At 40.4% G+C, this 23699-nt stretch overlaps 1 protein-coding gene across 3 annotated transcripts in view; it reads left to right on the plus strand.

Moving 5' to 3' along the window:
* The window catches only part of ADGRL4 (adhesion G protein-coupled receptor L4), a 76778-nt gene extending 58269 nt beyond the window's left edge, over nucleotides 1-18509 (plus strand). For all 3 annotated transcript variants that reach the window (XM_052801620.1, XM_052801621.1, XM_052801619.1), the window contains 3 exons: nucleotides 14666-14757; nucleotides 16329-16497; nucleotides 17021-18509. In XM_052801620.1, coding sequence (XP_052657580.1) covers nucleotides 14666-14757; nucleotides 16329-16497; nucleotides 17021-17083 — 324 coding nt within the window. In that variant the 3' untranslated portion in view covers nucleotides 17084-18509. The remainder of the gene's footprint in view (nucleotides 1-14665; nucleotides 14758-16328; nucleotides 16498-17020) is intronic.
* Nucleotides 18510-23699: the final 5190 nt, after the last annotated feature.

Raw genomic sequence — 23699 nt, forward strand, 5'->3', positions numbered from 1 at the left:
GACTGTCATCTTTATGGTTTTATCACTCGCGTGTACCCTGTCATCATCAAAGCCATTTTAAACTAAATTGCGACGTCAGAGAAAAGAACCCACAATTTCACATGGGCAGACAAGTCAAGTATTGATAGCCCTATTTCAGCTGTGAAGAGGGCCTTTTTAATTCTTATTGGAAGTGGTTTCAAACCTGCAAATTTGGCAGGTATTATAAGTTCAATTCTGAATCAAGACATTTTTGGTGCCTCGGGAGCCTTTCTAAGTGCTATAAAGTTTAACAAACCATTCCAACTGTAATGTAGCATTATGGGGTATGACTGGGTTGACAGTGATCTGGCAATAGCTGGAGCTAACAGGAGGAGGAGGTACAATGGTGAGGCCTTGTGACATCTGTGGTCAAGTCACTTATAACCCTTTGTTGCTTTTTAAGCTATTTGGTGATAAATGTGAGGATTTGTAGAAGAGAAGAAGCGGTAGTGCCTAACACACACGAAATGATAGTAAACCAGTTTTAATGCAATACATTAGCCATTTCAAAGCTGATTAAAGTATCAAGTATAATTCCGGTCAAATTCCACCCCAAATTGCTACTGCAGCCTTGGGAGAGGCTGGGAGCAACCTGCCAGGTGCAGCTGCAGGGTGATGCCTCCCCGTCTCACCCTCCTGGTGAGGACAGCAGACTTTAAGAGAGGCAAGGCACCATAACCTCCCTTGGCTGGTTGCTTCTGGGGTCAGATGGCCCTCATGGCCGACAGGTTACTACGGTAAAATAAAATCATGGGGAGAAACCATCCCTTACTAGGACATTCCTACAATTCTTAGGTTTAAGTTGGCAATTTCCTATTTCCTCTTCGGACCTTATCTCCTTCTTCCAAGAAGGCAGCAGGGTTGGGATTTTTTTGTTGTTGCTGTCATTCCTGTTCCTCATCTGCCTTCAGGTGAAGATTTATGGGCAGTGATGTATCACTGCACTGTTAGCACAGGAAAACCGCATTCTTAAAATACACAAAATGCCCTAAATTTATGCTTCTGTAACCTTGTTTTCAGCTCCAGCTGAGCTGTGCCTGATGCGGGATCCTAGGTACACAGTACAGAGGCAGAGCAGCTCTGCAGTGGCTTTGATATAAGTCTAGCTGGCCGCAGAGGCAAATCCTGCAAGCTGTCTCAGGCCCGTAGCCATTCTTTGAGCACTCCAGATCTTCCAGCAATCCCTGCAAATTAAAAGAAAAAGAGGAGGTGACAGAAGTTGATACAGGCCTAATGCACCAATGCAGTCCTCCTACAGATGAGGATAGCAGCCAGACAGTTTCTTTTTTTCTCCCACTCCTTTGCCTAAGTGAAGTCATACAAAGGAGCTGTAGCTGGACAGAAAATAGCCCTGTGGTTGTTTTGCTATTTTTTGTGTGTTATCGAAGTATTTTGTGACGACTTGTTTTCACAGTATTTGCATACCTCTATTATTGTCTGTTCATAATCATGCACTACTAGACCTGGGAGGAAAGGCAACCCATTTTCAGCAAGCTGCTTCATCTGCTGTGTGATTTTTTTTGAACGTTTGGACAGCTTGTTTTCATGGGGTGATAGCAAATTGAAGCCTGAACTGCAGGAGGGGTGTTTTCAAAGAGTGCAGGAGCTAGGTAATTTGCTCGCACTCTATCCAGGTTATTGTCTAAGGAAAATATGGAAAACCTTATGAAAATAGGCACTGACTCTAGAAGGTGAAGTTGGTGTTGGATGTCTGCGCTATGGAAGGCATGTTGGTGGTGGTAATTCTGCTTCCATTGTCCAGTCTTCCTGTTGAGCATACTGCACGGGCACCACCATAACAAAGATTAAACCCTTCCCAAAGTAGTGCCACTCAGGAAGTCCTTTTAATTACAGGAGCTGATCTCTTTCCAAGATTTCCATTCTACCCACAGCTAATTAAAACAAAAAAAAAAAAGAAAAAAAAAATTACTAATTAAGGACCCTGAAAAGGAAATATAATTTTTGTTCTGGGATAACCAGATAGGGCACCACAACCCTCATATAGAAAGCTGCAAAATCTGGCAGCTTCAGGCTTACCTTTAATCCTGGGCTTCGTCCACTAATAGCATTGAGTTTGCAGGCTTTCCAAGATAGCCTGGAGAGTTTGGATACCAAATCTCTTGAGATCTGCTCACTACAAATCTGATTCTTGCACAAAAACATTAAACTCATTGTCAGCACGAATGCCCATGTACGCAAATGGTGCCTTCAGTTTCTGTGAATGGGGACCCAGGATATTTGTGGTTTGGATTAACCTGTAATATGCCTTTGAGACAGCCTGTAAATGCCAAACAACAGAACTGGTTCTGTACCATTGGATTTTCTGTCTCAGGGAATGTTGTTTCAAACACATCCTTGGACTTTAAATCTGCAGTAATAGTGAAGCATAGGGAGCTCAAGTGTTTATCAGGAGTACAAACTAAGTTCTCCTCTGATTGCCTAAGCAGAAAAACTACTTCTGAAGATGTTTGCTTATTAATATTAAGGTTCTATTAGAATTCCTAGGTGCAAAGCAATGGCCTTATTGATCCCATCTAAAAATTATTATTATTATTATTAGATTGGCGACTGTACATGAAAAGGAGTGGGTCAGAAGCTCTTTAGATGGAGTTAGCAAAGAAAGGGCATTTTAAACCTTTGTAAAGCAAGCTGCAAGCTGAAGATAATTTCTACAACTTATTTCTTCCTCCTAATACTTGTAATCTTTAGAACCACAACCATTTTAGCTAAAACTATGCAGTAGATTAGATCAAAGCATACAAGTATGGAGAAATTTTTTATAACAAGTATTTAAACTTTTTAATAGAAAAGTGAGTTTATCACAAGCTTTAAGGGACAAACATTCACACACACCACAACCCATGCCTGATTGAGGCAAATACAAATATAAGCTCCAGAGATAAAAGGTATGAAAATGAAAAAAAAAAAAAAAATCCCTAGAACATTTTCTTTTCTTTTGTAATACACCCTTACAATAATAATCTCCCTGTAATAAGAAGTGTGTAGAATGGAAATACCCTTTTGTCTGCAGGGTAATGTGGCTGCGGTTTTGATGAGCATGTAATGTCAGCCAATAACAAACTCCTTCCCTTTGTGGAGGACTTCTGCATGGCTTTCCCCACCTCTGGCTTCACAGCTCACTCTGTGTTGAGTGGGAGCAGACCTATGTAAGGGCTTTATTCTGTATCACTGACGTTTTTGGAAACTTCATCTTTTAAACTCTGTGGACACAGGATAAGTCCCTCCACTTGTACCTATCGTGAGGGACAGCTATATATTAGCTGTCCAACTGGCAGTAGAAATGACGTCATTTGGAAGAGCTGGGCAAAGACCATTAACGCTGTACTTATGAAAGTCTACAAGCCATTAAAAGGAAAATTTGGAAGAGAATTGCTGCTACTCCAAGTGCAGCTATAGGCAACCCTTCTAATATACCTCTCTCCCACAACCTTCTCCCATTAAATCTGTTCAGTTGAGCTTCATGCAGCAAGTTCAGAATCACCCATGATAACATGGTTTGCCCCTTTGCAGTATTGACAGAGTCATGCAGGCTTGACTATTGTACCCACTGTCAGTGCAGCAATGAATTGGCATACCTCTGTGAGGAACCAGCACTCAGAAGTGTGACGTGTAACATTAACAGGTGCAATTTGCTGTTTAACAGTATAAATCTCTCAGTATCATTTGCTGAGATCACCTCTGTAATAACAAAATACAGACTTGCTCTTTGAGTTTGGAACATTTCCAAAATTGAACATCATCCAAATAATCCTCTCTGTGGCTTTTATCCAAACATCCTAGCAGTGTTCAGTGAGAAGGTGGCTCCTGTACGCTCTTCCGTGGTTTACTCCTCTAATGTGTGTTTTCAGGGACCTTGAAGGTGTCTGGCTTGGCTTCAAGCTCCAGTTTCTTGAAACAATTGGTAATTGTAGTGTTTGCAACTACAAAAATGGCTTATAAATGGACCCTGCAATTTTCAGAGCATCCTTGTAAACTTGACTTGGAATACATAAGCCAAGAATAGTTCTTGGGAGAGGTGTCCTCAGAAAAGCCAAGTTCTTTTTATTAAGCATTCCTGTATGTAATAAATGTAATGAATAATCAACTGTAAAGCAAATATATTCTAAGAATTGCAGTGATTGATTAACCATACTGTTTTGAACTTCCCCTGTATAAATGAATGGGTAAATGAATAAAATATACAGATTGCAGTTGCAAAATACAAAAAAAGTGACATATGAGTGATGAAAGCAAGCTAACAGTAGAGTAATGTTTTTCATTAAGGAACTGCCTGCATATTCATTAGAGCTAGTCGATTACTTAAAAAATATATTCATCAGATAATTTATTTGATGAATTTTACCATTATTTGTCAAATAATTTATTCAACAAAAAAGGTAAAATTAATGGAATAGCGCATTCATCAGATCTTATTGGACAGCTCTAATACTTGCTCAGTTCTGTACATTTAGGTTGATTCAGGATTAGTTAATACTGCTGCAATCAATGCAGAAGAATTTCCTGGCAAATCCATTACTCTGCTGTTTTCTCATACACTCACAAATTTCATGTACTTAATCTAGGCCATTCAAACTGAACATCTTTCTTGTAGAAAAGTAAATACTCAGAGTTTAAAATTTTACATTTTCCCAGACTTCAATATTGACCATGATCTGACAGTCCATTGCTCCCACTTAAAAAAAAAAAAAAAAAAGGAAAAACGAAAAAAAAAAGCATCCCCTCTGAGGTCAATCACACCACACTGGTGTAATCAAGTACACTGCCTCTTCAGGCTTCTTCACATTATTACTCCTTCAGTGAAGCAGCTCATGTTCATTACTCTTGATATTTCTTGATATTCTAAGGATTACTACCGAAAAAGTTGTCTGACTTCTGACCTCCATCACAACAAACCATACCACCATCTCACATTTTTTTAGTGAATATTTGTGCTTTGGAAATTCTGTGGGGGTTTTTGTCTTTTGTCCAAAGGGTTATTTGTGATAAATGCCTAGTTATACTTTTTATAGATGAGAAAAGTATACTCTGTACCGTTTACTGTACATTTTTCAGAAAATAGCTGTTTTAAACACTTTTTTATCTACTCTTGTTCCTCAGTCTGCCTTTTTAGTGGAAATAAATTTCCTACAGGGACTAGCAATGGCTTTATTATTCTTTATAAAAGAATATAGTCCCCTTTTCATTAGCCCCTCTGTGACTTCAGATAAAGGTGTGTCCATTGCATTTCTTATGCCATTGTGGATAAAGTGGAGATAATTAATTATATAGTGACATTAAAGACCGAGTATGCAACTTTGGTTGAAACAGATTAGTTCAAACCTCAATGTTGTTCAGCAACAACAATACTTGCTGTGCTAAATAATCACTGAGTCGGAAAGTACTTGCCCTGTTCAGTGGACAGGCCCAGCTTTAATCTCCAAGCCACAGCTTCCATAATGCCATACACAATGAGGGCAGTTTCTCAGGAAGACCAGGGCTTTCATGTGAAATTAAGGTTTTTCCTTCCTTCCCTCTGTCATTAAAGCCCCTGTTCTAAAGTCCCTGGAAAGACTTGGAAAAAGAGGCTGTGGCCATTAGTCTACAACATGAAAATTAGTTGCTTTTATGTTGTAACATAGGAACAAATTCATCACAGAAGGCTCTAAGGTCCTTGAAGGATGTTCCGTATAAAAGTTGTTTGGTTTGGTTTGGTTTTTTTGTTTTTTTTTTAATCAACTTAGCTAGTAGTGTTACAAGAAAAAGCATGTGAAGAAGTTCCCCCTCACATTCACTGAAGGACCTTAGACTTGAAAAGTCAAGCGTGTCTGCTGCCGTCAATAGTGAAGCAAGCAGAAACAGCAGGTGAGGGAGTACAGGTGCGTGCCAAAGGGGAGCAGAAGAGCACCCGCAGTTGCCAGCTGGCTGTGCAGATTTCCTGAGATGTCCCACAGCTTGGTGCAGATTAACGTCCCAAGTGTCCCAAGCATCCTTCTTTTCTAGTGAGATAAACTGTGCCCACAGTTTTAAAGGATCCATGTATATTAAGCCTCAGTGGATTTTTTTTTTTTTCAGGAAAGCCACACTGTCTGAATTGGTCTTTTTTTTTTTTCTCCAGTTGCTTAATATTCTCTTTGTGATTCTTTACATTGCCTTGCTATAAGCACAATTACTATAAACACATATGCTTACCCTAATTTGTTCATTGAAAGGACACCATAGGTTGGCTTTAGATGCTTGACATAGACTGATGATGTCTTTTGGACTTTCTTAGTAATTACGTAATGACTACATCCACGCTACATATTTTCTCACTCAAATCATATTTTCTTCCACTATTCTACTGCCCCTTTGATTCATCACTCACAGGCATTCAGAGAAGCAAATTTAAAATCACAGTAGTAATTGCAAGTGAATACTCTGTTCAGAAATCTCATTTGGTCATTGAAAGAGCTTTTTGTGGCTTTGGGTAAGATCGTAAACCACAGCATGGGATTTTGTGAACACATCCACAGCAGAATTGTGAATATTTCTAAAAAGCAAAGGGCCAAATTCTTCAGAGGATTTGGCAAGCTGTAGCAGGCATGGACAGCTTTCTGCCAACTACTGACATCTCCAAAATGGCAAATACAGCCTGTTGTCAGACTCCATCTCAGTCGTGCTCCTGATGCTGCCTCCCTCCTGGTAGCTCATCCATTCACTGAAGCTAGTTGTGCTAAAAGATAATATACAACTATTTCACTCCTCTTTGCCAGGTAAAAATACTCCTATAGGGCTCCTGCATAAGGCTCCAGATGCAGCCTAATGCAGGTTTGCATTTATGCAAAGAAACCATGGGAGGGGTGTAACAGGTAGTCTGAAGTCTTTGATGCATCCAGAATCAGTTCATTAAACAGCCTGATTTATGTCATTACCAACTCCCAAGTAAATGCACCTTCTCAAAAGCTTCTTGGAAAAGGAGAGGAGTAAATTTAGTAACTAATTACACTGCAAGCAGGATAGACCCCAGTCCTACCACTCGATCTAGTTGGGCTAACGTTTATGGCTGAGGTCAGATACAGATCTATTGGTTCATCCCTCCTGCCCTTGGCTGCAGAACTGAGGTTAAAGAAAAATATTTAGGTCAGTATGTGTTTAGCTTTGCAATCCAATAAGAAACAGCATTGAATCCAGAAGTCTGAGAAGCTGTTTACTCTGACGAAAAATATAGAAATCCCATTTATTTATTTATATATTTATTTACAGCTTGCTATAAGTGTTCTAGAAATATAAAGGAAACATTTAATTGAGTCTAAATCTACAGACTGAGGTATGTAAAAGAACCACTTTGAAGTATTCATATATAAAGAGCAACCCTATGTAAAAATTATGTATTTCCTGATACAGGGTTTGAAATAAACTCCTTTAGCTATGTTTTAATTTTTAAAACAAGTGAAATTATTAAAATCTTAGAATCATAAAATTCTAATCCTGCATGATTGAAAATATTTCCCCAAAATATAGACTAAAGGCATTTGTTAATGTTTTTGTTACATTTTCTATTCCCAGATAAGACTGCTGTTGTATACCTAAAGCATTCAAGAAGGTATATTCACTGGGGACGTGATAATGAGATAAATCAGTCAGGAGCGAAACCCAGACTGTTTGACTGCCAGCTTGTGTCCAATTTTATGCAATTAATATGGCATACATTTTCATTTTGAAGCCTAAACTGTTGTATTGTTAATAGCTTAATTCCATTCTCCCCTGACTGAAATAACGATGACCCACTGAATGTTGTCATTTTACCCAGCCATTAGCTATACAGCCAGAAAGACAGAAATGTATTGCTCTCTGTGGCAGAATTCAGACCATCACAAGCTCATTAATTCAAACACTCATAATGAGGGTCATTGTAAAGAATGATACAGATACAGCTGCTCTGAACTTCAGACATTTTTTGAAAGAGCCAAATTCAATATGATATATGTAAAAAATTCAAGTATATGCCTAAGAGAGCAGCAGGAGAAATTTTCTCATTCTTTTTTGTGAGATCTGACATCAGCATATAGATGGTTTCATCAATTATTGAGACAGAGACTAAGAAAGGAAAAGGGAATGATTTGGGGGTTTCGTTTTTGAAGTTTGAATGTAAAGTGCTCAGACTGAATCAGAACTAGTATGTCTGAATCTTTAGAATTAGCTGCCTCTTTCTTATACCTTCTCCTCTTTGTAACACTAGAGAGCCTTAAAAGGCTGGTATTTAAAGTGTTTTAATAAGTTTTGAAAGGCTGGAGTGTATCTTTTACACAAGGATATCATATATGAAATTACCAATTCCTTTTTCATTCTGTAAATACATGTGTATTGGAAATAGCCTCAAAAACTCAGTCTCATATTAAACAATTACTCCACTGTTAAAAAAACAACTGTCTTTAGATAGGCCTGCATGAGGAACTGGGGAGTGAGGGAGATCCAGGTCTCCCTGCTCCAGTGAATATTTAATTATTTATATGGCACGGAATAGACCCAGCAAGGCTGACAGAGCAATAGCAGCGAATAGCTGCTACAGGGGCTGGAGAAACTAAGGGTCATAGCCTAGCCTGAATATTAAGTACAAGAGAAAATTGTGCCCCTGTCTCCAACATCCTGGATAAATGCCCTGTCCACGGGGATTTTCATTGTTCAGGAGTGTCCTTTCTGGTTTTAATCAGAAAAGCTATCCTATTCAGGAAGCCTTTCCTGGTGAAAGTATAGTCTAAAACAGTAAATGTCTTTTAGTGCTAATGAACTGACATTTTTCAACACAAAAATGTCGGACAAAATTTTCTTGAATGCCTCTCATCCTGATCTGTTTCATTTTAGCAGATGTCCAGGTGCTAACTGAGCTGCCGCCATGAAAGATGGGCCATTTCCCTCTGAGCTTTCAAGTGCTCTTTTGCCTCCTTAAAAAGAGGGAGGAGGGGAGGAAGGAAAAAAAGATTTCTTAGTTGCCAAATTTGACAGCTGTCAGCTACCTTGATGGGGCAAAATGATGACATATCACTTCACTCAGTATCTTACAATTTAATTGTAATTAATTATGAAAGAAACTACAACTCTTCAACATGAGTGCAAATATTTTTATTTGCAGGCAGATGTTTTGCATGCTTTATTAAATTGTGTGTATTTCATACCATTCAGTGCTCAACTAAAAATAGCTATCATTCTGTACCTACACAGAGAGGGTTTCATGCAGTGTGAAGCACTAACATCATATTTACTTGAGGATAGAACATTGTGTTACTCTTCTAGTATGTAAAATACGTACATTTAACAGTGGAATTAAGGACCTATTTTAAATATAGCAGTTGCTAAGCAATATGCTATTAGCAGAACTCGAACAGCTTGGAACGTGTAGCATCTTAGGACCTACGTGCTCATTTTTATATTATTACTTAGTTTGCAAAATATGGTTAGTAATCAACAGAGAAGTTTGTAATTTGCTTAGACAATAGATGAGACTGTTTCTCAGTGCTCTTCTGGATCTTCATCTTAGGAAAAAGAACTGAGTAAATATTATTATGTCTTGATATGCATACAACTCTATTATTTTCTTCTACAAACTGCGAATGGGTGAAATTCTGCTGTGGGGGTCCCAGAGCTGCTAGGAGTAGAAGACAAAGCAGCAGTATCTTGCTCTACCCATGCCCACTGTTGGGCAGGTTTCCTTCATTACAGAAGCCTATGCCAGTTAGCCGTGGTAGTATTGAGACAGAGGGAGGGATGCAAATCTGCAAACAGATTTACCAAGCCATCCTAGCTCTAGGTGGAGGTAGGTTAACACCACACACAGTTTTTCCCATCCTATCCTAAAATACATGTGATTGATTGAACAGAGCTCCCCAGGCCAATTCCTTTGGCACAACCTCCTTATTGTTGACAAGATGATTAGGAAAGCACCAGGAAATTTCTCTGAATTTGCAATCGCTTTTTCTCTCCTGTGAATTTCTTTACAAGAGGAAATTATCCAGGCAGCTGCTGCAGCTGTGGGTCAGATCTGATCCTAGGACTTGTACCGCTCCAGACAGCTCTGAACTCTTCCTTGTGTGCCTGCTGTATCTTGCCCACCAGCGTCACAGTTGTGAACATGGGAACTGTACCACGGAGATCCCCAAAACACAGCTGCAGGAAAAATTTCACTATCCTGCTCTATTCCACAGTGTGCGTCCATGATACATGCAAGTGCTAATCTGCAGAGTGAAACCCACAGCAGTATTCACTGTTGCCTGTGAATCCCTTGAGACTGCCACTCTCTATGATGTGTAGAGGTAAAGCCTTGACAACGCTGGAGGCAATGGGAGTTTTACCATTTAACAGGAGTTCTGCCGTCAGTTTAATGGGGCCAGAAGTCACTCCAAAGTCCTAAATCCTTGTGACCCTTCACACAAGTCATCTCCCCAAGGGGGATGCACCAAACACTTACCATCCTCCCTTTAAACTAAGTCATGGGTGTACAATAAAACCTAGCTCATCCAGATTTGTGGCTCCTTGGAGACTATCCTGGGTTATGCAGATACATAAATGTGTTGCCCATATCTACAGAACCCCGATTTCATGGGATCCTAATAATTGCCCTTATTTAATATCTATTTCACATAAATGTATTTTAAGTTTCCTACCATTTGTTCGCAAATATACCACAATGTTTGTAGAATTTAAGAAAGCTAAAAATACTTTTACAAATATCTTTAAGGAGAAATGATTCCCTGAAGATGCTATGAGCAGGGGCTGTTGCTATATCAGCCCTTGTCTTTGATTAACCACTGAAAAAAAAAAAAAAAAAAAAAAAGGAATAGTTTAATTATTAAAATTAGTCTTGTAGTGTACCTGAGCTTGCTGAGTGAAACCTGATTCCCATGGATTCTTGGGGAGGGGGAGGCCTGAGGATGCTCAGCATCTCACAGAATTGGGCTTGCAGGAAGAAAGTCAGAGGTTTCCTTTGTGAAATAGTGAGGACTGAGTGCACTGTTTGCCCAACAGCAGTTTGGGGTCATTTGTTAAAAAAAAAAAAAAAATCAGTTCTGGTCTTGGAATCAATGCAATTCCCCTTTAGCCTATTAGACTTGCCGAGAATCCCCTCTCAGGACACGCAGCAGTTTCTCTGACTGCTCAGCCATGTAATAACACTGAAAACAAAGGCATAAGAACTTGCCGTGTCACACTGTAACGTCGTTATTCACTTGATAGAACTGTGGCCATGCCACAACATTTCATGCCTTGGGTTTGCCCAAAGCCGCAGAGCAGCTCTCCTCATTATACAGGTACCTTCTCCCCAAAGCTGGCACGTGGCAGCAGCAGTCCCCAGGCTGGCGCTTCCCAGGCCCGTGCAAAGCCTGTCCTGAGCTCGGTTTCACAGCTGCCTGCACATCTTGCTCTCTCTGGAGACAGCGTGCCTTATGTTTGCCATTTCATTCTCATTCACCTTGCCTATCACCTTAAGGCAGCCTTAATTATAACGTCATCGAAGGTTTGTTCAACAAGATCTGAAGATTGTGCTTTAATTACAAAAATGAAAACACGCGATTACAACCAAAGTAAGTAAAAAACACAATGTTTGGCTATAAGTAGCAGCTGAAGCAGATGTTTCAGTGTCTGTCATGCAGAAGTTCCTCAGTTTGTCCCAGCTGGAAGATTTGGGGATCCAGGATTCTGCCATTCTATATTTTGGATGACTTTTACAGCCTACTACCTCTGTTTCTGCTCATTTGAAGCTCAGTTTTGGATACAAATTCAAATGTCCTAAGTGGTTGTATCTTTGGCCAGGCATTTTGGGTGATTTGACTTCCCATCCCATTTGTTGAAATACCTATGGCTCTTTGGGGATATCAGTTATATAAAGGCCATTTCCCCTTTAGTCCTACTCAGTCCAACTTCTCAGTATTCCTACTCAGTCCAACCGTCCAACGTGAACTTTTTACTTTACATCTCCCAGAAATAGCTGAGGCTACTGGTATGTCATGGCAAAGAATATGCAGAGCATCAGGTTGAAGCAGAATATGTTAAGTTTAGGATACCTGTTGGATTACCAGTTTTCTCCAAAAGCCACACTGGAACCGTTATTAACATTGGCTAGTTTTTTCTCCTGGATTTACCCTTGAGTTCATGTTATTGTTTTCCCTCAAGTTTTACTGCATTTCTGTGTCTGTCACAGGAAAGTTACAACTATTTTGTTGTTACCTATTTTGTCCCCCAAAGGACAAAACGCAGTTCCAGAGGACTCTAACTTTGGCTGAAAAGAAAAAAAAAAAAATGCAATGCTGCCTAAAAGCTACTGTTTTGAGACACTAGACATTGTGTAAAGGCAGTCTATGTACTTTGCTATAGATATTTTTTAATAATGGAGTGCTTCAAAATGGGGCAAAAAATGACTTAAGACTTTCATAAATCTTGGAAATGACCGGGTATCTCAGAAGTTAAGCTCACCCTCATTACCCTGTAACACTACCTCCTGTGAGGCTACCTGAGACGTATTGTACAATAATTGTGTTCTGGCAGCTGACTCCGAGAAGCCAGTGTTAACCTCTCCCATTCCCCCGATATGTACAGATTATTCCCATTAGAATGGATTGATGAATGAAAAGATCATAGTTAATGGGTATTACTTTAATGCAGAGGGCCAAATCCTATTATCCTGTGCAACAGACAGTGTAAATAGTATTTGTGTAAAGAAGCCCCGCTGGGACAAAGAGAAATGGAGTCCGGTGCCGCGAGGCCCCACATCTGCCTGTTGCCTGCCCCATCCTTGCTCAGCAAAACCTCTCCAGTTCTGCAGCTGGTTTACGTGGCCAAAGGACAAGGGCGGCTGGCCCACAGAGCTTCTTACAGAGCCTATTAATGGCAAAAGGCAGGCTTTCATTGACTTTAGTGATCCTGGTGATGGGCTGGCAGAGAGGAAGGTTGGTCGCGTGGTTTGTGCTGCAATCTTGATAGTTTCTGAAGAAGTAGCGGTGCGTATTCTCCGTGCTCGTGGTACTTTGATCACATTTCACCCGACCTTTTTCAGATTAATAAGTATATTACGTGGGTTATGCAGATTACAGTGTGTGCACTAAGTTATTTGATATATTATTCACCAACAAATATAAGATAAAAAGTAAGTCTGCATATAATTACCCACAACTGCTGACTGACTTATAATTAACTTTGAAAAATTGCTGGTTTAGGAGGTATTATAGATTACAATTTTAAATATAAGGAGCTTCAGAATAGCTCTCACGATCAGTGCAAATACAAGGTATTCAGTGAAGGATTAATTCCCTAAACTGCTAATCAGCTCTATCTCCTGTCTTATCAAATTGTAAATACATTATGCTGTATTAAAGTATGAGCATGCAGCTAATTAAAGCAGAGCCTGCATTTAATATCAGATACTCCCCCCTTGACACAACAAAAATGTTCTGAGGACATACATAACAAGCGTTAACAAATGAAAGTGATTCTTTTTAAAGTGATGCTGTGCTCCTACAGCAGCCTTTTGTTTTCATTTCGGAGGATTTTTTTTTTAAAGAAAAAGAAGGAGGAAGGAAAACCACACAGCCTTTCTGGAGAAACAAGTTGGGGAAGACATTAATTCTATTCGTTCTACAGCTGGAAGCCCACAGGAACCCACCAAGGGATTCCAACCAAGAATCTACAAAGAGTATCTGGATGACATCCAGCTAAAATTTGGTTCATTTACTAACATTTTTAATAGATTCTGATGTTAAATGCTGCAAAGCAAAATAAGAATTTTTTTTAAAAGTGAGAAAGCAAACTCATCCACATTGTTAAAGGAATGCAGTATAAATTTAAATGAAAGATCAGTGAAGCCTAGCCAAGCAAACACAGGTTCAGAACCATAATTGAGCATCATTTGCTAAACTGCTTCTTTTAGTTGCTTTTTTCTGTTTCAAACTCAAAGTGATGCCATTATAAAGAAGGCAAGAAAAAAACATACTGAAATTATTCACCAATGAAACAAACATAAAATATAAGAGAGAATGCGCAGCAAGGAGCCTTTCAACCAAAGTTAGTTTTTTAAAAATTTTTTGTGTAAACCTTGAAGTTTTTTTGTGCCACTTGAAAGTTTTCACACCCCAAAGACCTCAGAACATATGATGTTATTAATGTTATTCAGCAACAAAAGACATACATTTTGTCAAGATCTACACGATACAGTACAATAGGAAATCCATGAGGGGGAGGGGCTTTTTTGGTTTTCTCCATTTCCCTTTTCTCTTCTTTTCTCTTCTTTTCTTTTCTTTTCTTTTCTTGTCGTTTGTTTTCTTTTTTCTTTTCTTCTTCTCTTCTTTTCTTAAACATCTCTACTTAGAGAAATAAAATCTCAGCAGGAAATCGAAGAGATTTACCAATAAAATCAATAAACATTTGCAGACTGTTGGTGGTGATACTGTTGAGATAAGGTAGAGTTACAGCCCTGTTTGATCAATGTTTATTACAGAGCTCATATTTTTTTAATAGAAGTGGATCAGAAAAGGGTGGGGGTTTTCCCCTCCCGGCACTGGGTTCTGTAGGTTTCAAATACACAGAAACTTTATCTGACTTGTTTCATTTAAATGTGTAACGGTTACTGAAATTCAAAAGCATCCTGGTTTGAACTAAAAGTTCCTTTCTTCACTCCCCTCAGGTTAATTTGTTGGCTTTCGGAGTGATTATTTATAAAGTATTTCGACACACTGCAATGTTAAAGCCAGAAGTTAGTTGTTATGAAAATATAAGGTAAGTTTGCCATTTAATACAAATTCTACTTTCTGTAAGTTTAAATACAGCCAGAAATGAAAGTGAGTATTCAAAAATAACAGTTAAATCTTCCGGAAGATTTGTAGAAAAAGATTTTTTTTTCTGTTATCCCATCATATAGATTTGGAGGTAGATTTTGCAGTCTTTATTCCCATTGAGCAATACCTTGTACGGTAACACGGGGGTTGTGTGGGAGGTGTATGAGGAATACAAGTGGCCCATAACGACCAGAGGGTAAAGGCTGATGGCAAGGTTAAAGAAGTAATTGTCCTTTTTTCTTAAGCACTTTCCACAGCCTCTATGCAAGCCAAACCAGATTTCAAAACTTATGCCTGAATTGGGACCAAAATATTTGCCTTGAAGTAACAAGTAATTCAGTGATAAGAAAATCAAGCCATTCATGTTATTTGTAAAAAGTCTACAGTAGGACATTGTGCTTCTGGGGTGTTGGGGGGGATGTGGAGGATTCTCTCCAGGATTTTTACTTTGCATGCTGCTATGATTTTTCCATCAACTCACTCTCTTTAAAACTGATTTATAGGGACCTTGAAAACCGTTTGTGCAGGAAAAGCTGAAGTGTACTACAGGGAACATTGAAAACAACTTACTGTTTGTGTTGCTTAGGAACACTCCTGCAGTTTCAATGCATTGCACTAGATTTATAGTTAGGGTTTAGCAATTGTTTGATTGATTACTTTCTCTTATTCCTCACCCTTCGTAGCTTCATGTGGTGCGCTGGTTTTAATGAAGTTGAAAATTATTCATTTTCAGAGGAGCGGTGCTAAAAACGTCTGTTGTTCAAAGGAAGTCCTGCAATGACTGGGCTGAGAATGAATAAGAAAGTAATCAGTGGCTTCATTTCCAAGACAACACGCTGTAATTTGCTCAAGTCTGTGAGCAGGGCTCTACAGCATGTTGGAAGAAAAAAATCATAGCCAATCAGTTCCTATAATTTTAAAGCATCAATATGCTGACCCAGGAACTATTTAAGACTATTTGTGTTCTAAAAACAATTTCTTTTTTTTTTAAAAGAGAAAGAATGAGAGAAAGAAAGTCTAGTTTTACAACTGGCACCGTCTTCTGCAGTGAACCTGAGAGGCAGCCTGGGCACCCTTTGATGTCACGCACATGTACTGACCTAAGAGCATACTGTACATTTTTCTGGGTTATTTTTAAGGAAGATAAGGGGGAGGAGGAAAAGTGGGGGAATGCTTCATAACAGACATATGTTTTTCCTTGGGAATTACACTAACAGTGGATTTAAATCAAATCATATGGTGCTGCAGTACACCAGAGAAAACATATCTGAAGATTAAAGAAGCCAGTGTTTCAAGGCCCTCCAGTTTTACTCCTTTGCTCTTCTGCAGTGATTAGGTGAGCTTATTCGTGCCACAGTGCTACAGCACACCCTAAAGAGCAGCCCATGCATTTGCACTTCTCAGGGCTTTGCAGCCGTGAAAAAATTGTCTAGGCAGCGTTCACCATCCAAAGCGGTGAAGGAAGGAAAATAGCACGTGCCCGCATGTTGTTCACGTGTCCTTCCTCTCCAGGTCCTGTGCCCGAGGTGCTCTTGCTCTCCTCTTCCTCCTTGGGGCTACCTGGATCTTCGGGGTCCTCCATGTCGTCCAGGGATCTGTGGTTACTGCATATCTTTTTACAGTCTTCAACGCATTCCAGGGGATGTTCATCTTCATATTTCTTTGCGTGTTGTCTAGGAAGGTAAGTGTTCCATTCCTCGTGGGAAGCGACTCAGGCAGCCTTGTGTACCTACACAGGCAGGTCCCCAGCCCTGAAGCAGAGTTGTGGTGCAAATGTTTTGTCAGAGCAAGGGAGGAAATCCTTGTGCCATTGATGGGGGAGAGGAGGGAAGAGGGGAAATTTTACCATTGCCTTCAGCGGAGACAGGACCTCTGTCCAATTTTTACCTTCTCACATATTTCGTCCCCGTTTGAAAACCAATGTATGAAACATGGAAACATGTTTTTTCGAAACTGGTTACAGTGCCATTAACCTGACAAAATAACGCAATGTGTGCAACAAAACTCACTTCCAGTCTTTCCAGTTAGCAGCAGGATTCACTCACACTAGCCTGACATGATACTTTCTTCAGTATTCTGTCCTAAAGTCAAAAGCAGCCCCACCTTAAAACTTCTGGTGACAGCAGCAGTACAAAATGAGTTTAAAGACATATAGACCTATTAATAAATCTATTTCATATTTTAATTCAATATTTTTATTTCAGATTCAGGAAGAGTATTATAGGTTGTTCAAAAATGTTCCTTGCTGTTTCGGCTGCTTGAGATAAATGGAAGGAGAACATGCATGAACATCTCAGTGGAAGAAGGGAGCAACCTAGATGATATTGTCATGGATATTACTTATGGTATGTGAAAGTATTGTGAAAGTATGAAATGACCCAGTGAGGTGGCATATCTCTTAACTGAATTACTGACTCGTTTTGTACATACGTGTGCATTCAAACAGAGCATTTATATTATGCTGTATACAAACAGTACACAAAACAAACCGGATTATTGCAAAACAAATATTAATGAAGACCAGGGAAAGAAGCAAATTTCTAAAGAAGCTCAAGACATTTCATGACTTAGGTTTTGTTTCTAATATTAGAAATGACTGCAGTTCTTGAAAGCAAGATACCAAAAACCAACTGGCACACTAGATTTAATGAATTGCTTTGCTAGTGGAAACATGTTCGCTGTCTTTTTGTAGTAATGAGCTTCTTAATTTAAGTTGTATGTGGCCATCTGCAGGGAATGCGTTCCATTAAAGAGTCAATAGATAAAGATCTGCTTCAGCCCAGACTTTTGAAAACATTTCTTTTAATTTAAAGTAGATTAAAAAAGGAATTTGTTTAATATTTTTCTCTTATCACTCTGAAATATATATTTGTATATTAATCAATTCTTTATTTTTATAACTTTTAAAGAACTGTTTAGAGCTAGAGAGCTGACATCAGATCTGATACAAGAATGGTGGGACAGCCATTTTATAAGTGAAAGATTATTTTGTGAATACTTTGACAAAGATCTGGTTCTTATTTTATTTAATTGCCAAAAACACTGAGATCTGCTAAACTGGCACGATGATTTTGGAGGCTGTGGGAAGAAGATGCTTTCACAAGTTTGTCACTTGGTAGAGATATTTGGAATCCAGACCTTGTAGGATCAGATTAAAAGTAAAGTGGTAGAAATCACCCATGCAGAAGAATATGGATTTAAATTCAAGGTTGTGTGCCTCCATACCACATAAAATTGTAATTACAGCAGTTTTCTCTACTCATAGTATCTTTGAGTCAAGCAGTTGTCTTCCTCTGAGGCTCCTGGTTTTGAAACACTTATCCTGCATTTAAACTTAGGAGCATACATAGATCTACTGAAATCAAAGGGAGTACTTGAGGTGCAGGTTTTGCCAGATCAGGGCATAAACACGATGCATCAGCAGTTCCACCTTTGCCATCTTACTTATTTTAAAAGCATGCTTTAATGTCACCCTTTTAGCACCTAGCTTATGTGAAGTGCTGACCAATCCTCAGCCCACACTGCCTTCTCAGGAAGTGTCTAGGATCTCAGATGAAGCCCGGTATTTTTACCAGTGAGGCACTGTAAATATGTGGTTGTTAATAAATCCCACTGTTGTGTGGTCTGTTAAAATAAAGCACTACTCTGAATTTTATTTATATTAAAGGAAAACTTCTTTTGGTAATGGTCAAATTTGTTTGTTTTTTATCTTTTTCCCATATACACAAGGCTTTCATTGTATGCATTGCAGTGGCGTGCTTCATTAAGTATATTCCATGTCTCTGTAAAAATTTTGGAAAACAGAACAGCAGTCTTTTTTTCTGGGGGAAAAAAAAAAAAATCTGTTGGTCCTTTGAATGTAAAATATGTGAATAAACTGAGGTGCCTAGCTTTCACATTTTGACATTTCCCTTCATTTAAATAAATACAGTGGTAAAAGTTCTCATAGTTATATACTATTTGCCCTGAATTATTTGCTGTATTTCCTTTGCTGTTGTATAGGTTCTTCCAGGTTTGGGAAGATGCAGATACATATTACTTAAAAGAGTATTTTTAGAAGGATATCTACTAATACATCATTTTTAAGCTCCTGCAGAAATGTAACCTGTAGTAGGTCTGTATGGACAAAGAAGCATCTCTAGTAACTATATAATGACTTCAGCATGCTCAGTGAGATTGAAGAAGTTCTTTGGAAAGAAAATATATCATAAAGTGTTTAGGTTACAATAGTCTTTTTAATGAAAGAACATCTTTTATAGGAAAACTGTGTTCTCCAGTCTCTGGGTCAGATCTTCATTGAAACTCTGTTTTCCTTACATGCAAGAATGAGTTTTCATCTTTTAATACAGCACATAAGGAGCAGAAAAAATTTGTTTAGATTCATTGCCTTAGAGCCTGAAGGATATTGAATTGTCCTCCCTAATGCATGCAGAAATACTGACGAGAAATAAAAGGGGGGTTTTTTTGCCGCAGCCCTTAGTAACACGAGCCCCAATCCAGCAGAGAGAGAGGAGGAGAGACAATGGACATAAACTGAAAAAAGAGAGGTTTCAGCAAGATATGAGGAAAAACCTTTTCACCATGAGGATAGTCAAGCATTGGAAACGGTTACCCACAGAGGTTGTGCGGTTTTGTTAAAATCTTGGGAGGTTTTAAAGACTGGATAAAGCCCCCAGCAACCTGATCTCATACCTGACCCTGCTTTGAGCAGGAAGGTGGATATGATGACCCTCTGAGGTCCCTTCCAGCCTGAACTTTTCTATGAGTCTATGATATGAAATATCAAATCAGAAAAATAAGTTGGGCATTAGTTATGATTTTGTTAAGCAAACTTGCACTCAAGTGCCGTGCATCAGCTGAGGAAACTTTTTTCCCAAAGATAAATTTGTGTGACATATTTGTCAGATCAACTGGTGTCGTGGTTTAACCCCAGCCAGCAACTAAACACCACGCAGCCGCTCACTCACTCCCCCCCACCCAGTGGGATGGGGGAGAAAATCGGGAAAAGAAGTAAAACCCGTGGGTTGAGATAAGAACGGTTTAATAGAACAGAAAAGAAAAAACTAATAATGATAATGATAACACTAATAAAATGACAACAGTAATAATGAAAGGATTGGAATGTACAAATGATGCGCAGTGCAATTGCTCACCACCCGCTGACCGACACCCAGCCAGTCCCCCGAGCAGCGATTCCCTGCCCCCCTTTCCCAGTTCCTATACTAGATGGGATGTCACATGGTATGGAATACCCCGTTGGCCAGTTTGGGTCAGCTGCCCTGGCTGTGTCCTGTGCCAACTTCTTGTGCCCCTCCAGCTTTCTCTCTGGCTGGGCATGAGAAGCTGAAAGATCCTTGACTTTAGTCTAAACACTACTGAGCAACAACTGAAAACTTCAGTGTTATCAACATTCTTCGCATACTGAACTCAAAACATAGCACTGTACCAGCAACTAGGAAGACAGTTAACTCTATCCCAGCTGAAACCAGGACAACTGGTAACTAGTTGACTGGTTTGAAAAATAAAAACTTTGTTCTGCATCTTTTCGGATTACATGCTTTTGAGAGGTATATGACATCTCCAGGTGGAGCCAACAGGAAAAAAAAATAATAAATCAATGATTGACAAGACAGATGTCGTGGTTTAACCCCAGCCAGCAACTAAACACCACGCAGCCGCTCACTCACTCCCCCCCACCCAGTGGGATGGGGGAGAAAATCGGGAGAAGAAGCAAAACCCGTGGGTTGAGATAAGAACGGTTTAATAGAACAGAAAAGAAGAAACTAATAATGATAATGATAACACTAATAAAATGACAACAGCAATAATGAAAGGATTGGAATGTACAAATGATACGCAGTGCAATTGCTCACCACCCGCCGACCGACACCCAGCCAGTCCCCCGAGCGGCGAATCCCTGCCCCCCACTTCCCCGTTTCTGTACTGGATGGGACGTCACATGGTATGGAATACACCGTTGGCCAGTTTGGGTCAGGTGCCCTGGCTGTGTCCTGTGCCAACTTCTTGTGCCCCTCCAGCTTTCTCACTGGCTGGGCATGAGAAGCTGAAAAATCCTTGACATTAGTCTAAACACTACTGAGCAACAAATGAAAACATCAGTGTTATCAACATTCTTCGCTCTGAACTCAAAACATAGCACTGTACCAGCTACTAGGAAGACAGTTAACTCTATCCCAGCTGAAACCAGGACAGTATCCACCCCTTATTCTATACCATTGACGTCATGCACAGTTCCCATACCTTTAGTTACATCCTGATCAATCATCACTTTTCCATCCCTTTAAGACATATGAGCAATGATATATATATATATGTATACACACACAGAGATATCATTCCTTTAGTTCATGGGTCATGTTCATAAAATGTTCATTGAGTTCATTTAGTTTCCGACTCTGGGCTCCATCTGTCATACCAGTCTTTCTGGGCAGGAGGGATGGTGCAAAGTCCTCTCAGTCGGTAGAGCAGAATTGGGCTTCAGTGCAGTGTGACAAGCAGGTGACATTTGGCGCAGCAGGAGGATGGTGTGCACCGTTGGATTGTTGCATGCTGGAGTCAGTTCTGGTTCCATCACTACTGCGCTTTGCTCAGTTTTATCACAGTTCTTTTCTTGCTTGATCTAAGTGATTCTTACTATAGTACTATGGATATAGCACATAATTATAGTAAGGATAATATACAGTAGCAGGGTTATATAGCAACTAATATACAGTTTAATTCTGGCTGTTCTCACCTAAAATTAAATCCCCTTGAGGCACACATCGGACTTCCCCATCTTTTCGCATCACCCACCAAGTGCACCCAGGCCCTTGAGCAAAAGCAATCCCACGAATGGGTTTACCTTTGCCTGAGGCAGGAGTAACCCAGACTGTCTTCCCTAACATATTTTTTATGTGCACTACAGGGACTTTATCCCCTTCTACAGTATGTAAAAATTCCGACTGGGCAGGGCCACCCCGATTGGCAGATCCTCTGGTGTTGACTAACCAGGTGGCTTTTGCTAAATGTGTATCCCAATGTTTGAAAGTTCCACCCCCCATTGCTCTCAATGTAGTCTTTAACAGTCCATTGTATCGCTCAATTTTCCCAGAGGCTGGTGCATGATAGGGGATATGATACACCCACTCAATGCCATGCTCTTTGGCCCAGGTGTCTATGAGGTTGTTTCGGAAATGAGTCCCGTTGTCTGACTCAATTCGTTCTGGGGTGCCATGTCGCCACAAGACTTGCTTTTCTAGGCCCAGGATAGTGTTCCGGGCGGTGGCATGGGGCACAGAATATGTTTCCAGCCATCCAGTGGTTGCTTCCACCATCGTGAGCACATAGCGCTTGCCTTGGCGAGTTTGTGGGAGTGTGATATAGTCAATCTGCCAGGCTTCTCCATATTTATATTTTAGCCATCGCCCTCCATACCACAGGGGCTTTAACCGCTTGGCTTGCTTAATTGCAGCACATGTTTCACATTCATGGATAACCTGTGCAATAGTGTCCATGGTCAAGTCCACCCCTCGGTCACGAGCCCATCTATATGTTGCATCTCTTCCCTGATGGCCTGAAGCATCATGGGCCCACCGAGCCATAAATAGCTCACCCTTATGTTGCCAGTCCAGGTCCACCTGAGCCACTTCAATCTTGGCAGCCTGATCCACCTGTTGGTTGTTTTGATGTTCTTCAGTGGCCCGACTCTTGGGTATGTGAGCATCTACGTGACGTACTTTTACAACCAGATTCTCTAGCCGGGATGCAATATCTTGCCACAGTGCGGCAGCCCAGATGGGTTTACCTCTGCGCTGCCAGTTGCTCTGCTTCCATTGCTGTAGCCAGCCCCACAGGGCATTTGCCACCATCCATGAGTCAGTATAGAGATAGAGCACTGGCCACTTTTCTCTTTCAGCAATATCTAATGCTAGCTGGATGGCTTTCACCTCTGCAAACTGACTCGATTCACCTTCTCCTTCAGCAGTTTCTGCAACTTGTCGTGTAGGACTCCATACGGCAGCTTTCCACCTCCGATGCTTTCCCACGATGCGACAGGATCCGTCAGTGAACAGGGCATATTGCCTCTCATTTTCTGGCAGTTTATTATACAGCGGGGCCTCTTCAGCACGTGCCACCTCCTCCTCTGGCGACATTCCAAAATCTTTGCCTTCTGGCCAGTCCGTGATCACTTCCAAAATTCCTGGGCGACTGGGGTTTCCTATGCGAGCCCGTTGTGTGATCAGTGCAATCCACTTACTCCACGTGGCATCAGTCGCGTGATGTGTAGAGGAGACCCTCCCTTTGAACATCCAGCCCAGCACTGGCAGTCGGGGTGCTAAGAGGAGCTGTGTTTCAGTACCAACAACTTCTGAGGCAGCTTGAACTCCTTCATATGCTGCCAATATCTCCTTTTCAGTTGGAGTATAGCGAGCCTCGGATCCTCTGTATCCCCGACTCCAAAACCCCAGGGGTCGGCCTCGGGTCTCCCCAGGTGCTTTCTGCCAGAGGCTCCAGGTAGGGCCATTCTCCCCAGCTGCAGTATAGAGCACATTTTTAACATCTTGTCCTGTCCGGACTGGTCCAAGGGCTACTGCGTGAACAATCTCCCGTTTAATTTGTTCAAAGGCTTGTTGTTGCTCAGGGCCCCATTGAAAATCATTCTTCTTTCGGGTCACTTGATAGAGAGGGCTTACAATCAGACTGTAATTTGGAATATGCATTCTCCAAAACCCCACGACACCTAAGAAGGCCTGTGTTTCCTTTTTATTAGTTGGTGGAGACATAGCTGCTATTTTGTTAATCACATCCATTGGGATCTGACGACGCCCATCTTGCCATTTTATTCCTAAAAACTGGATCTCCCGTGCAGGTCCCTTGACCTTA

This window comes from Harpia harpyja, chromosome 11 (assembly GCF_026419915.1).
Source record: "Harpia harpyja isolate bHarHar1 chromosome 11, bHarHar1 primary haplotype, whole genome shotgun sequence".
Taxonomy (NCBI): Eukaryota; Metazoa; Chordata; class Aves; order Accipitriformes; family Accipitridae; genus Harpia; species Harpia harpyja.